Source organism: Esox lucius, chromosome 13 (genome assembly GCF_011004845.1).
Source record: "Esox lucius isolate fEsoLuc1 chromosome 13, fEsoLuc1.pri, whole genome shotgun sequence".
In the NCBI taxonomy this organism is placed as follows: Eukaryota; Metazoa; Chordata; class Actinopteri; order Esociformes; family Esocidae; genus Esox; species Esox lucius.
This window is the reverse complement of record NC_047581.1, coordinates 27,444,426-27,458,081: the sequence shown is the minus strand read 5'-3', so window position 1 is coordinate 27,458,081 and position 13,656 is coordinate 27,444,426. Positions and strand designations below refer to the sequence as shown.

General features: G+C 44.9%; 1 protein-coding gene across 1 annotated transcript in view; it reads right to left on the bottom strand.

Annotated features, from left to right (window-relative positions):
• Positions 1-13,656, bottom strand: part of LOC105014463 (prune homolog 2 with BCH domain) — a 38,632-nt gene that overhangs the window by 3,346 nt on the left and 21,630 nt on the right. Inside the window, exons 8-17 of the mRNA XM_034296523.1 lie at positions 9,379-13,043; positions 8,878-8,928; positions 8,260-8,754; positions 4,022-4,092; positions 3,317-3,541; positions 1,898-2,077; positions 1,616-1,715; positions 1,356-1,487; positions 1,181-1,267; positions 607-705 (exon numbers count right to left, since the gene is read on the bottom strand). Coding sequence (XP_034152414.1) covers positions 607-705; positions 1,181-1,267; positions 1,356-1,487; positions 1,616-1,715; positions 1,898-2,077; positions 3,317-3,541; positions 4,022-4,092; positions 8,260-8,754; positions 8,878-8,928; positions 9,379-13,043 — 5,105 coding nt within the window. The remainder of the gene's footprint in view (positions 1-606; positions 706-1,180; positions 1,268-1,355; positions 1,488-1,615; positions 1,716-1,897; positions 2,078-3,316; positions 3,542-4,021; positions 4,093-8,259; positions 8,755-8,877; positions 8,929-9,378; positions 13,044-13,656) is intronic.

Sequence of the window (13,656 nt, the reverse complement as noted above, 5' to 3'; positions counted from 1 at the left end):
CAGGACGGCCTCTGTGAAAAATGCCACCCTTCACATGGAATCTTTGAACCGAGCCTCCAAGAAATCAGCAGAAGGTTTTGGTTTTTGAAAGGTTTATGCAAGTCCAGCACGCTGGGTGTGTGGAAAGCATGTGTTAGTGGTCAACATGTGGACTTCTTTCATCTAACCAGTTCCTTCCATCTGTCGGACTAGTTTCAATTAACCTTGTGCAACGAACAATAAAGCAAAGACACTATTAGTCAGTGTGGATTTAAATTTTGTTTCTTGAAAAAGTCCTATTACAGAATGACATCGTAACTTATTCCAAGCAATGTTTACACAGGGGTTTGGGTCAATTGAATTGAAGACTCACAGTTCTGAAAGTAATTTGTATGTAATGAAAAAAACAAAAAAAACGTTAATGCACAACTTCTCTATTTCATTTAACAGATCACATAATCATACAAATGAAATATTTAAAATGTTTTTAAATGGAATGTCAGTTTACCTAAAAAACTGTCCCCAAATCCTGGTTCACCCGTGTGAACAGATCTATGTGAATCATTCTGGGTGGGTGTTTTCTTACTGTATCTTCATGCTTACAATATCACATTCACATTCACTCACTTGATAATGCTCTCAGGGATGTGCACATACTCCATTGGAATTAGCTCCTGTAGCTCTGTCAGGCTGTTCACATACTTAATCTTACTGCTGAACTTAGAACTGCAGAGATAGGGAGACATAAAGTCGCTTAGCTGGATAGAATCAGGCCAACATTTAATTAAGTCCTATGGGTAACTGTAATCTGCATTCAAAAACTCTATGCAGTTTAATCACTCATGGCATATTTTGCAGAAGGCAGACTATTATTATAATCATAAGGAAATATACTATACCTTATTTTACTACCAAATGTATCTAGTTAAGAACTACATTTAAGCAGACATACTGTACATATATAATATTATATTAAAACTGATTAGATACATTTTTAACAATAGTCACATTGTGGAAAATGTATTCCCAAGTTAAGAACAGAGCCACATATTCCTCTGGCATTTTGATTCTGGACTAAGAATCTAATATATCTAAGACATCCCATGAATAAGGTCCGGTTGGGAACACTTGGTGTAGGCTGCTGTCTGTGAGAAGGTGTCACTGGACTCTGGTATGTGTGAGAAAACATGGAGATCTCCACCTTATGAAGGGTCTGATGACTCCCAACACCGTTCGGATAAACCATGACGGATGGACAATGATAAAGGACTTGAGATTCTTCCTAAGCCTGGGACGAGACAAGAATACAACAGAAAATATGTTAGGGAGGACTTAAGCATGTATGTTGGTAGGTGTGTGTGTGTGTGACTTCTTACCTCCTGTCAATCATGTGGTAGCACTTCTTCATCCAACCCAATCCAGGCATCCTTCTACGGGGTGTGGCTCCATTAAGATACACAATTAAGTAGTCTTCTGCAACCATGAGCTCCAGAGTGCTGATCACATACCTAACCCCGCCCACACATACAAACTGTTTCAAGCCTTTAGATAAATTATGACACATGCATATTACATGATCAGCTATTGGATCCACTGACTTGATCACAATCAATATGAGGCAATGTGAGGCACTAACAGAAAGAGGTTATCCATGATGTAATTGTAACCATCACAGTCACTGTCGGGTAAGAAACAGGCTGCAAATACGACAATGGCATTCAGGTCACCATTGTAACCTGAGGAAAGAGAGGAAAATGGGTTTGCTGAACACTCAAGGAAGAAACCATTTTATTGTCAGGGCTGACGTCCATTTGAATTGAAGTCCCAATTCAAAAATTGAAAAAAATTGAAAATCAAGGCTATTTTTTTATTCAGTTGAAATGTCATTTTATTTACTCCAAATGGTGTGTTTGTATACCTCCGTGAGAGATGACTCTTTGGTAAGGCTCGATGCACTTCATGTCGATGCGATGCTCCTGCTCCCCGATGACAACTGTCCTCCACAGTTTGGTGTCCTGTCGCTCCTCCTCTGCACTGTATTCTGGGATGGCCTCGCTTGGCTCCCTGTCAGTTTCCTGTTTTGATCCTTGGAGGTCACCTGTTAATGACATCACTCTAAAGTTTTAATTGTCTCACACATCATGATAGCGTAGCATAGAAATACTGTACAGTAAGTGGATGGCTGTATCTCTGGGTGGGTGGTTGTATCTCTGGGTGGGTGGCTGTATCTCTGGGTGGGTGGCTGTATCTGGGTTGGTGGCTGTATCTCTGTGTGGGTGGCTGTATCTCTGGGTGGGTGGTTGTATCTCTGGGTGGGTGACTGTATCTCTGGGTGGGTGGTTGTATCTCTGGGTGAGTGGCTGTATCTCTGGGTGGGTGGCTGTATCTGGGTGGGTGGCTGTATCTCTGGGTGGGTGGTTGTATCTCTGGGTGGGTGGTTGTATCTCTGGGTGGGTGGTTGTATCTCTCTGGGTAGGTGATTGTATCTCTGGGTGGGTGGTTGTATCTGTGGGTAGGTGGTTGTATCTCTGGGTTGGTGGCTGTATCTCTGGGTGGGTGGCTGTATCTCTGGGTGGGTGGTTGTATCTCTGGGTTGGTGGCTGTATCTCTGGGTTGGTGGCTGTATCTCTGGGTGGGTGGTTGTATCTCTGGGTAGGTGGTTGTATCTCTGGGTTGGTGGTTGTATCTCTGGGTAGGTGATTGTATATCTGGGTAGGTGGTTGTATCTCTCTGGGTTGGTGGTTGTATCTCTGGGTAGGTGATTGTATCTCTGGGTAGGTGGTTGTATCTCTCTGGGTTGGTGGTTGTATCTCTGGGTAGGTGATTGTATCTCTGGGTGGGTGGTTGTATCTCTGGGTTGGTGGCTGTATCTCTGGGTGGGTGGCTGTATCTCTGGGTGGGTGGTTGTATCTCTGGGTAGGTGGTTGTATCTCTCTGGGTTGGTGGTTGTATCTCTGGGTAGGTGATTGTATCTCTGGGTAGGTGATTGTATCTCTGGGTAGGTGGTTGTATCTCTCTGGGTAGGTGGTTGTATCTGGTGGCAGGTGGCTATATCCACTGATTTTCCTTTCAGTTGGATTTCCTATTTATTTACTAACCAAACAGCAAGTATTCAGCAAGGGAAACTACTACTCACATTTAATGTACTGGTCATTATTGAGAACGCATTACTAATCAATGCAGATCTTATTATAGGACACAGCAACACTGGCTATCATAAAAAAAAATGATAGCCAGATTGATCAATTGCAGGGGGGTGGGTGTCTGTATCTTGTGAGTGTGCAGAAAATAGTGTGTGGATTATTCTTCCTTCACTTCAGGTGTGTGTGCACCTCACCTAGCCCATTGAACTCCAGGGAATCTGCCTCGTCAGGTGTGTCCAGCTCATCAACATTGATGTCTAGATCATCGCCTGTATCCAGGGCATCGTCAGGCGTGTCCAGGGCATCGTCAGACTGGAGGGAGCCCTCACTGTGGTCCAGAGACAAGCTCATAGAAGGGGCCACAAGCTTCTTTCTGGGGGGGATACTGGATCCAGTCTGCCCTAAAGAAGAGGGGGGATCTGGGGCAAATATTCAGGAAATGTCATGTTACTCCTAATGTCACACATCAATATAGTGATATATTATACACTGAAGAATATAGTGATGATACCACTTTGACACTCTAAAAAAGATTTCACTGGTGGTATAGATGTCTGTCTCTTTAGTAACAGTGATTCACCAGAATGACTATAAGACGAAATAATTAATTCAATTAGACTTTTATTTTTTCACCACAAATTGTTAGCAGGATGCTAGCGGAACTGGTTGTAGGGTAGACCTTTAAAGTCTCACTCACACCACTGGTCCATAAAATGTGGACAGATCCAATGACAAACATGACGACACAGAAGCAGTTTATTTTTGCATGAATCGAGAAGTGCATGTGTGTGTGTGTGTGCCTGTGTGCGTGTGTGTGTGTGTGTGTGTGTGTGTGTGTGTGTGTGTGTGTGTGTGTGTGTGTGTAAGCATGCATGCACAGCACAGCGTGTACGTGTCACCTTGTCTGTTTTCCGACCCATCCGCGTCATCTTCATTTGAAGTAATCATCCCAGGATACTCCGAGGTGGGCCTGTACCCAAACACAGTAATCCAGTCATAACTACCATGACTGCGCAAACTTGCGTTTCACACAGTAAATTTACAGACAGCTAATTGTTTTGTAAAATAGTTCACAACAACGGAACAGAAAAAGTATCCCTGCATGCACATGGACCAGGGATAATACACCTCATTTGCATACTCACCACACCCCCAGATCGGCTATTTGCATAACTCCCATTAACAAAGACTCCAGTACTGAATGCACACGCACATACACTTACTGACATGCAGAGCTTTCATAACTTCAGGAGGAAAACATACAACTAACCAATTGGTACAAATCTAAACGAAGTTGTTGATTTTGATGCCATTCTATCTGTCCGAGACCCACACAGCGTTGCTCTAAAGACTCACCTACTCCCAGACAACCAAGAAATCTCTGTGTTGCTTTCCTCTCACTTTGTCCCCCTCCCCTTTCTTCAACCCTCTTCCTCTCTTTCTGGCACCCCCTCAGTTTTCTTTCTTCTTTTCTTTCTCTCTTAGCATGAGGGGTACTGTCCCCTTTTCGCCATATTGGAGTCATGTGACATCCCTCTGAATCCTAATGAGAGATGCTCAGCTGTGGCAGCAGAATGATGTGTTACAATAAACACACATGAACTAGTATACCAGCTATTTAGTTTTACATTTGTCCATTACACATTACCAACTAGAACTCTATGTTGGTCTCCAAATAATAGAAGATTACCACAACAACCATCAATGTCCAAAATACATTGTATCTATTTTAGTTTCATACCCTTTCTCATGAGCTGGACAGCGCGGAGACCAAAAGCACAATTATTCATTCACTCAGAAATACGAGCACACAGATACAGAAGTAGGGGGAGGGGCCATATCTATTCCCTACAAAGTCATTAGAATTACAAAGTGGGCAACAGGGCAAGACAAAATGTGACCTGACACAGAAAAATACATGACAAAATAAACAATAGACACTGAGTCTGTAGCTTTTTTGAAATACTTTATAGGAGAGCTACCTAAAGTAAATTTCACTGAAATGAGACTTCATTTTTAAACACACAGTGAAACATGGAATAAGTGATCCTGGGGGGAAATCTAGTTTTCCACAATGAAAAAGGGAATTTCTGGCTAAGAAGTTAGGTTAAGGGTAAAAGTTAAAAATGGGTTTACAGTTAGGGTTAATGGTTCAGTGATGGGGTTAGGTTCAGGGTCATGGTTTGTCTTCTGGGATAACAGTTAGGGGGGGGGGGGGGTTACAGTACAGGGTTAAGGTTAGGTTGGGGGTTACAGTACAGGGTTAAGGTTAGGTTGGGGGGTACAGTACAGGGTTAAGGTTAGGTTTGTTGTTAGGTCATAAGGAAGATATCATTTTGAAAGGGAATAATGTTTCGGGGACCACAAGGGTATTAAAATGTGTGTGTGTCTGACAGAAAGAAAAATAACCAGAGTGTATGATTAAAGCACAAATGTTTGAGCTACACAAATGAACGCTGTTACAAAATAGGTTAAAAAAATACATTTGCTGATAATATGTGAAATATCAAAACATAACTGTGAGATAAATTTGCATACGCAAACACACACATACTTCGGCAAACCGGTTCCACAAAAAAAGCTAAAATATATGCAAATTAGATTCAAATAACTCTGAAATGTATTTGTGAGGAGGTATTAATGCATCCAGGTCTTTATTCTGATTGAATTAACGCATGTGTCTGTGTGGAGCCTTGGTCCAGTAGTGACACTGTTGGGTACATATCAGCAAGATCCCTCTAGAGACCAAAGTTCAGTTCCCAGTGTGCTTCCTTCACCAAGTATCTCCCACCATCTGTATGTCAATAAAGCCTGAACAAATAAAGGAGTGTAACTCTCCTTTACAAAAAACGATTGTAGGTTTGGTTTCCCCGGGCACAGACTAGGACAAGTATAGTCCTAGATATAGTCCTAAAAAGCAGGAGAAATTCTACACGCAAAATTGGAAGTTAAGTAGTAATTGTTAAGGACTTCCCTCACGTCCCGTGGTGGCATTGTATATCCATAGGTTTAGGGGTGGCATATGGTGGTTAGAACATCTGACCAGTAACTGAAATGTTGCTAAATCAATGCAGTTAACCCTGCCTCCAGGTTTTAGCTGTAAAGAGAAATGTGTTCTCAGCCAACATACCTGGTTTTAGAAGGGTAGAAAAATAAGGGCAGACAGAGAGAACTCCTTAACTCATCCAGACTACCCCAGAGTCTGTATATTTAAATCAATGAAATGGCTGTGAATCTGACTTTTGCTGGACCCTTCTTCCTGACAGGTGAAGGTCCCAAAGCTTCTGTGGGTTTCTACCATACCCAGCAGTGCTCTACTGTACACTAAACTTAACCTAGCCCTAATGCCTAAACCTAACCCCAACATTTTGAATACCAATTGATATAGGCCTATGTTCTTATTAAATGTAAATACATATTTAGGTCCTAAAGAGGCAGAGAAACAAGAACACACACACACACACACACAGACACACAAACATATAAAGAGTAATCTACCGTGCTTGGTCTGCCCCCCTAGGATTTAGCTTTAGATGATAATGTGATACATCATGCAATGGGAAGGCATTACATCTACAACGGGAATGCATTACATCCACAACAGGAATGCATTACATCTACAATGCGAATGCATTACATCTACAATGGGAATGCATTACATCTACAATGAGAATGCATTACATCTACAACAGGAATGCATTACATCTACAACGGGAATGCATTACATCTACAATGGGAATGCATTACATCTACAATGGGAATGCATTACATCTACAACGGGAATGCATTACATCTACAACGGGAGTGCATTACATCTACAACGGGAATGTATTACATCTACAGTGGGAATGTATTACATCTACAATGGGAATGTATTACATCTACAATGGGAATGTATTACATCTACAATGGGAATGCATTACATCTACAATGGGAATTTATTACATTTACAACGGGAATGCATTACATCTACAACGGGAATGCATTACATCTACAATGGGGATGTATTACATCTACAATGGGAATGTATTACATCTACAATGGGAATGTATTACATCTACAATGGGAATGTATTACATCTACAATGGGAATGTATTACATCCACAACAGGAATGCATTACATCTACAATGCGAATGCATTACATCTACAATGGGAATGCATTACATCTACAATGAGAATGCATTACATCTACAACAGGAATGCATTACATCTACAACGGGAGTGCATTACATCTACAACGGGAATGTATTACATCTACAGTGGGAATGTATTACATCTACAATGGGAATGTATTACATCTACAATGGGAATGTATTACATCTACAATGGGAATGCATTACATCTACAATGGGAATTTATTACATTTACAACGGGAATGCATTACATCTACAACGGGAATGCATTACATCTACAATGGGGATGTATTACATCTACAATGGGAATGTATTACATCTACAATGGGAATGTATTACATCTCGAATGGGAATGTATTACATCTACAATGGGAATGCATTACATCTACAATGGGAATTTATTACATCTACAATGGGAATGCATTACATCTACAACGGGAATGCATTACATCTACAATGGGAATGTATTACACCTACAATGGGAATGTATTACATCTACAATGGGAATGCATTACATCTACAATGGGAATGCATTACATCTACAATGGGAATGCATTACATCTACAATGGGAATGCACTACGTCTATTATGGGTACTGCATCATGAAGTACATTAAATTACAATCCAAAACATACACCTTGTCTTGGGACCAATGTGCTACAATCACACAGCTAATGTGTTTAGAATGAATGTGTACTGCCCTCCTGTGGTCAAACGAAATACTGAAGCTCAATGTCACAGCCACTCCTCTCCCACTAATCAGCCTATTTCAATAAAGGCAATTATTTTTTTATTCATTACATACAGTTGAGAAATGTTCAAACAACAAAAAACAATATTTAAACTCAGATCTGTTTAGGTATGGAATTTAAAGAACCTGGTCCAGATTTTTTAGTGTTTACATTATCAGAGAAAGGAAACACCCTTCCATTTGTGGCTATTACACAGTATTTTAATGAATTAAAATCAAAAGATGAAACCCTTTACTCAGTACATGACTTACCTGGCAAGTAGAAAGTGGGCGTAGCCATCAGGGACATAGGGGGTCTGCTCTTCAATCGCGTAATGATCTTCATGATGGAGTCCGTTGCCCGTGGGGTCACCTGTCTCTTCAAGAGTTCTAGAGTGTTCTTGACATTCAGCCTCCCAGTGAGCCTGGCCTTCACCCGCATAATGGAGACGGTCCTCAGTTTGGTCTTGGACATTGTCTTTAGTATGGTAGTAGTAGGGAGTAGTATGTACTTCAGCTTCATGATGTTGGCTGAGGCCATCAACTCTCCAGTCTTCAGCATGCTCTTGGGTTTGGGTTTGGTAGTAGACGAGGTCTTCCGTTTCACGGTGGCCTTCAGGTGGATGGTCAGTACGTGTTTGGTGGCCAGCGTGGTCACATCCGTCCTGTGTGTGACTGATATTGGCTTGGTTCTGATCTGCTGGACCCTGCTGAGGAACTCTCTCACTGGCTTGCTGGCTCCAAGACAGGGACGTAACCTCTTTAATTCTGGACATGGAGAAATTGGATGACAAATAAATCGTATAGCAAACATGTATTAACCACTCACTATAAGTCACTCAGTAATGTCCACTAAAAGGGGGGAAAATCTAGATTCATACACACACACACCTTGTGTTAGACTGAGGGGAGCTGGCTCCATTAGCTGTGGAGGGGATATAGCTGTAATGAGGCAGGTAATGTATATTTAATGAGGCGTAAACAGATTTATAAACACACCCAGCGCTGAGATCAATGCCTGGCCCAGCACACACCCGCACACACACACGCCCACACATACTCTGTGATCTCTTGTCTTCAAAAAGCACTGTTAGTGCCAGAGAGATGTAGGAGGTCACGTGGGTGCAACATAAACTCCCTCTCCACCCGACCCGACCCATCCTCCTCTCACATTGAATACACCATCTCACTTTACTGACAGCTTTTAACTCTGCTTCCGCAGTCAGAGCTACTTTACAAATACCAAGCAGCTGTTTAGAGACCCACACACACTCAGGGCAAACACAAAGAAGCATCCAATGCAAAAGAAAAGAAAAACACCATAGCTCTCTTGTAGGTAAACAATTACACAGCGAGTGATATACTATATAACACTTCAGGGACATCACTTACCCAGGACAGGAGGAGGGTGTTTCTTCATAATCATCTCCATGGCCTCTGATTTTCAGATTGACAGGAAGGTCTTCAAGGCCCTGTGAAGTGCTTTGAGGCTGGTTCCTCATTGGTTGCTCTGATTCAGCTTGACCCTGTAAGAACCTGTCACGGCTCTCGGACTGTGATGTCATTTTTCTACCATCCTCCGAGAAATTATCCCCACTTGGATGTTCATTCTCCAGGAGTTCAACAGTTTGCCCAAAGTATGTTTCAACCGCGTGGCTATTTATCACCCCACATACTCCTTTCTCCACCTGCTCACCTGTATCCCAACCGGGAGGTTCCACACCAAACTCTGCCTCTTCCTTTTCCCCCTCATCCATGAGGTCGCCAGAGAACGGCAGCCCCACCTCCTGAACAGGGGAGGGTCCAACCGATTGGTTCTCGGGAGTGCCAATCAATGAGTTATCTCCCAGTGGGGATTGGGAGCTGTCTGTGAGGGGGAGCGGGGACTGGGGGGTTGTGTGCTGGAGCTGGTGGTCCTCCTGTTTCCTCGGTAGAGAGCCCCATCCCTGGTTTCGTGGGGGCAGGGGTGGCGGGGGGGAAGGGGAGAGACCATCTGAGTCTGAGTCCTCCAGAGATATCTGAGAGTGGACATACACCTCCTCCCTGGTTTTAAGGAAGTGCTGTTCTGCTGGGTATCTCAAGGTGGCGCTGCTACTCTTTACTACTATGGCGTTTGTCTGCACATCACGGCTGTTGTCATCCAAATCCGATCTACCAAGGTCAACTAATCTACTTTCTGACTGGTGGCGGCTTGTCTCTAAGGATCTAGACCCCTCCGTCCTGCCGCCATCCTGGTCTCTGGTTATATCCCTATTCCCGTTCTCTCTAACAGTCCCTGACACGATGATGTAGTCCATCTCCAGGCCTGAGGAGGACTCTCCATCTGAGTTGGACCTGACATCCTCACGGCTGCCCAGAGGAAGACTATCTGGGCTGGGTTTGAGCCCCTCTTTCCCCCCGGAGCTGGAGCTCAGTGAAATAGCATCCATTGTGCTACTATCTTCCATATGATGAGATCCCCCATCCGGATAGATCACTTTAGTAGTCCATTTGAGGGGCGATGCCCCATTTGGCGGCAATTCAGAATCACCCGGTTTTACGGCAGGGGTGAAGAGATGATCCCAGTTGTCAAGCTGAGTCTGAGTTGTGGCAGGGTCTCTCCATGTTTGATCACAGTTCAGCTCGTTTGCTGGCTTCTCGCCGGGACCCAGAGGCAAGAGGTCACATTCTGTCGGGGAGGAGGCCTCATCCACCAGCACGAATGGAGAATGGCTACTAACGTCCTCAGTCCAATCAGGGCCCTCGGATGCCTCAGACCCATCCCCTATGTTGTTGTCATAGTCACTCTCCACAGAAGTGACTCCTGGATCTGGAAGCTGCCCACTCTTAGTCTTGTGACCAGGTCCAGAGTTTCCATCAAATAAGAACACATGTTTGCCAGTACCCCTCTCAAAATTTAACTGTTCAATGCCTGTTGCTGTTGACCCGCTATCACAGTTACAGTCTGGCTTCAGCACTGCTATAAAAGGGCTGGACTGACCTTCAATATGCTCAGTAGTGTCTGTTCCAGGACTGGCCTGGGAGTCTGGTAAGGAAGACTGACTCCAGATGTTTTCTCCTACGTTATCATACTCTGAGGTAGACGTTACCATGTTGGAAATGGGGACAAGTGTGGCCCACGTGTCCGGTTCTTGTTCCGGTGGGATGTAATCCTGGGTAATAAAATTCTCTGTCGTCATGTGACGATCATGTCCTGACTGGTACCATGTTTGGCCCTCGTCCCCTTGAATGACTATCTGAACTCTCTGGGCCTGCCTCCACAACCCCTGTTGAAGTGGACACGCCTCTTCTGAACATCTGTCCACCCCCTTAAGCTGCTTCAGGTCTATCTCCCAGGACTCCATGCCAGAAAGCTCCTCCCTCCCAGTCCCAGCAACCTCTGGACTCGTTGACGTGGAGGCGCTGTCCTCCTGTATGGTGGTGTTCCACATGTCCATCCCCTCCCTGGACACACCCACTGGACTCTCCAAGGATGCTCCCCGTGCAGGGAGCCCGCAGGAGTCTGACCGCTCAGATAGGTTGGTCATGTCTGGGGTGGTGAGCGTGGATTGGCTGTCCTCGTGGATGGTCATGTTCCATAGGTCCAAAGACTCTGGGTAAGACGCGGTTGTGACACTGGTGGCGCTGGTGGCGCTGTCTGATTTGAGGAATCCCTTCTGGGCTGAGTAGGTCCAGAAGTCCAGCTCTGAGGCTTTCCGGTCTACATCATCTTCTTCCTCCTTTGATGTATCTGGCGTGAGGGGGGCCAGAGCCTCCCGCTTCTTTCGCACCACAGAGGGCCCTGAATGAGCTGAGACTTTGAGTCGTTTTTTCTCTCCGTTTTCTTCATCTGGAGGAGTAAGCTGCAGATCGCTTAATGTTGCCGGCTGCCATGGTTCTGTGAAGCCTGAGTCTGGGTTCCAGGTGTCGTATGGTTCTATGTACTCATTCACCAGGGTGAGCTGTCTCTCCACTGGTTTGGAACATACTTCCTTCTCGTCCTGGGTCTTAGCATTCCTCAAATCCCCGCCTCCGCTCTCTTTCTCTCTCACTCCCTCCAGATCTGTGTCAGGGTTCAGACAATCTGTACCGACGTACCCAGCCTCTGTCAGGCTCCAGGTGTTGACGTCATCAGAGGTGGAGCCCTTGGTGTCAAAGCCAAAGTCATCCCAGGCCTCTGAAGAGGACACACTCTCTTTGTGCTGTAGCCCTTTGATTCTCTCAGCGATGTCCTCTGGAAAGAAGCAGACGTCTGTGCCAGGCTGAATGCAGCTACCCTCGAGGCTGTTGACAGGAGTGTTCGGCACATTGTTGACACTCTGGCCCATCAGAGCTTTTCCTCCACTCAGGTCACTACCCACTGAGTCGTGCCCAACAGAGACATCAGTGCTGTAGAAATCCACCATGCTCAGTTCGTCAAATTCTGACAAGCTGGAGATGCCGTGGACTTCTGTACCTACAGAGGAGCGTGGTAAGGCACCTTCTGCTGGTGGAGAGGTGTTACTGCTGTGCAGTGGGTCAAAGCTGAACAGCTCAAAGTTCTCACTACTCCTGTTCCTGCACGAACGCTTCTTCTCAGGCGGGATAGGGGACAGAGAGGGGAACCCGAGGGCTGGGTTCAAAAGGAAACCACCGGCTGCTGCTTCGGCGACCGGGCTGTCATCGCTTAGAAACACTGAGCTTTCCTTGGACGAGCGGCTGCTGCGCACAGTCGCCAGGCCACTGTCCGGGCTCACCAGATCGGCTCCCACATCAGCGGGCATCGTCGCGGCGACCGGGCCCTCTGGCCTCTCCACGTCAGAGCCATACATGTCGGTGAATCCCGAAGAGCCCTGGGACAGAGGGGCGCTGCCTGCCACACCCTCTGTGGAGGAGGTCCTGCTGCTGGGGCCACAGGCTAACATGCGTCTCCTGCGATCCATGAACTCTTTGAGGAGCTGCATGACCAGGGGTCTCAGGTCTTTTGGTGTTTCTGCCTGGTAGCAGTAGAGCTGCAGTGAACCCTGGGTACCCTGGAGACATTCCACTGGCTCCAGCCCCACTGAGACGTTCGCTGATTCCTCCAGCTCACAGCAGAGCTGGAACAAAACCATGACCATAAGGCATGGTGTAAAAACTGCTTTTCACATTTAAATGAATGTATGAGTTTATGAATAACATTTCCAAAATTCACAGCAAATATGTGTGTGTCTCTCTGATAGGTGATGTTTCAATTTACTAGGGGATGTGTGTTTGTATCCACTAGGTGATTTGTGTTTGTCTCTACTAGGTGGTGTGTGTTTCTAACTACTAGGTGATGTGTGTTTGTCTCTACTAAGTGGTGTGTGTTTCTAACTACTAGGTGATTTGTGTTTGTCTCTACTAGGTGGTGTGTGTTTCTAACTACTAGGTGATTTGTGTTTGTCTTTACTAGGTGGTGTATGTTTCTAACTACTAGGTGATTTGTGTTTGTCTCTACTAAGTGGTGTGTGTTTCTAACTACTAGGTGATGTGTGTTTGTCTCTACTAGGTGGTGTGTGTTTCTAACTACTAGGTGATTTGTGTTTGTCTTTACTAGGTGGTGTATGTTTCTAACTACTAGGTGATTTGTGTTTGTCTCTACTAAGTGGTGTGTGTTTCTAACTACTAGGTGATGTGTGTTTGTCTCTACTAGGGGATGTGTGTTTGTATCCACTAGGTGATTTGTGTTTG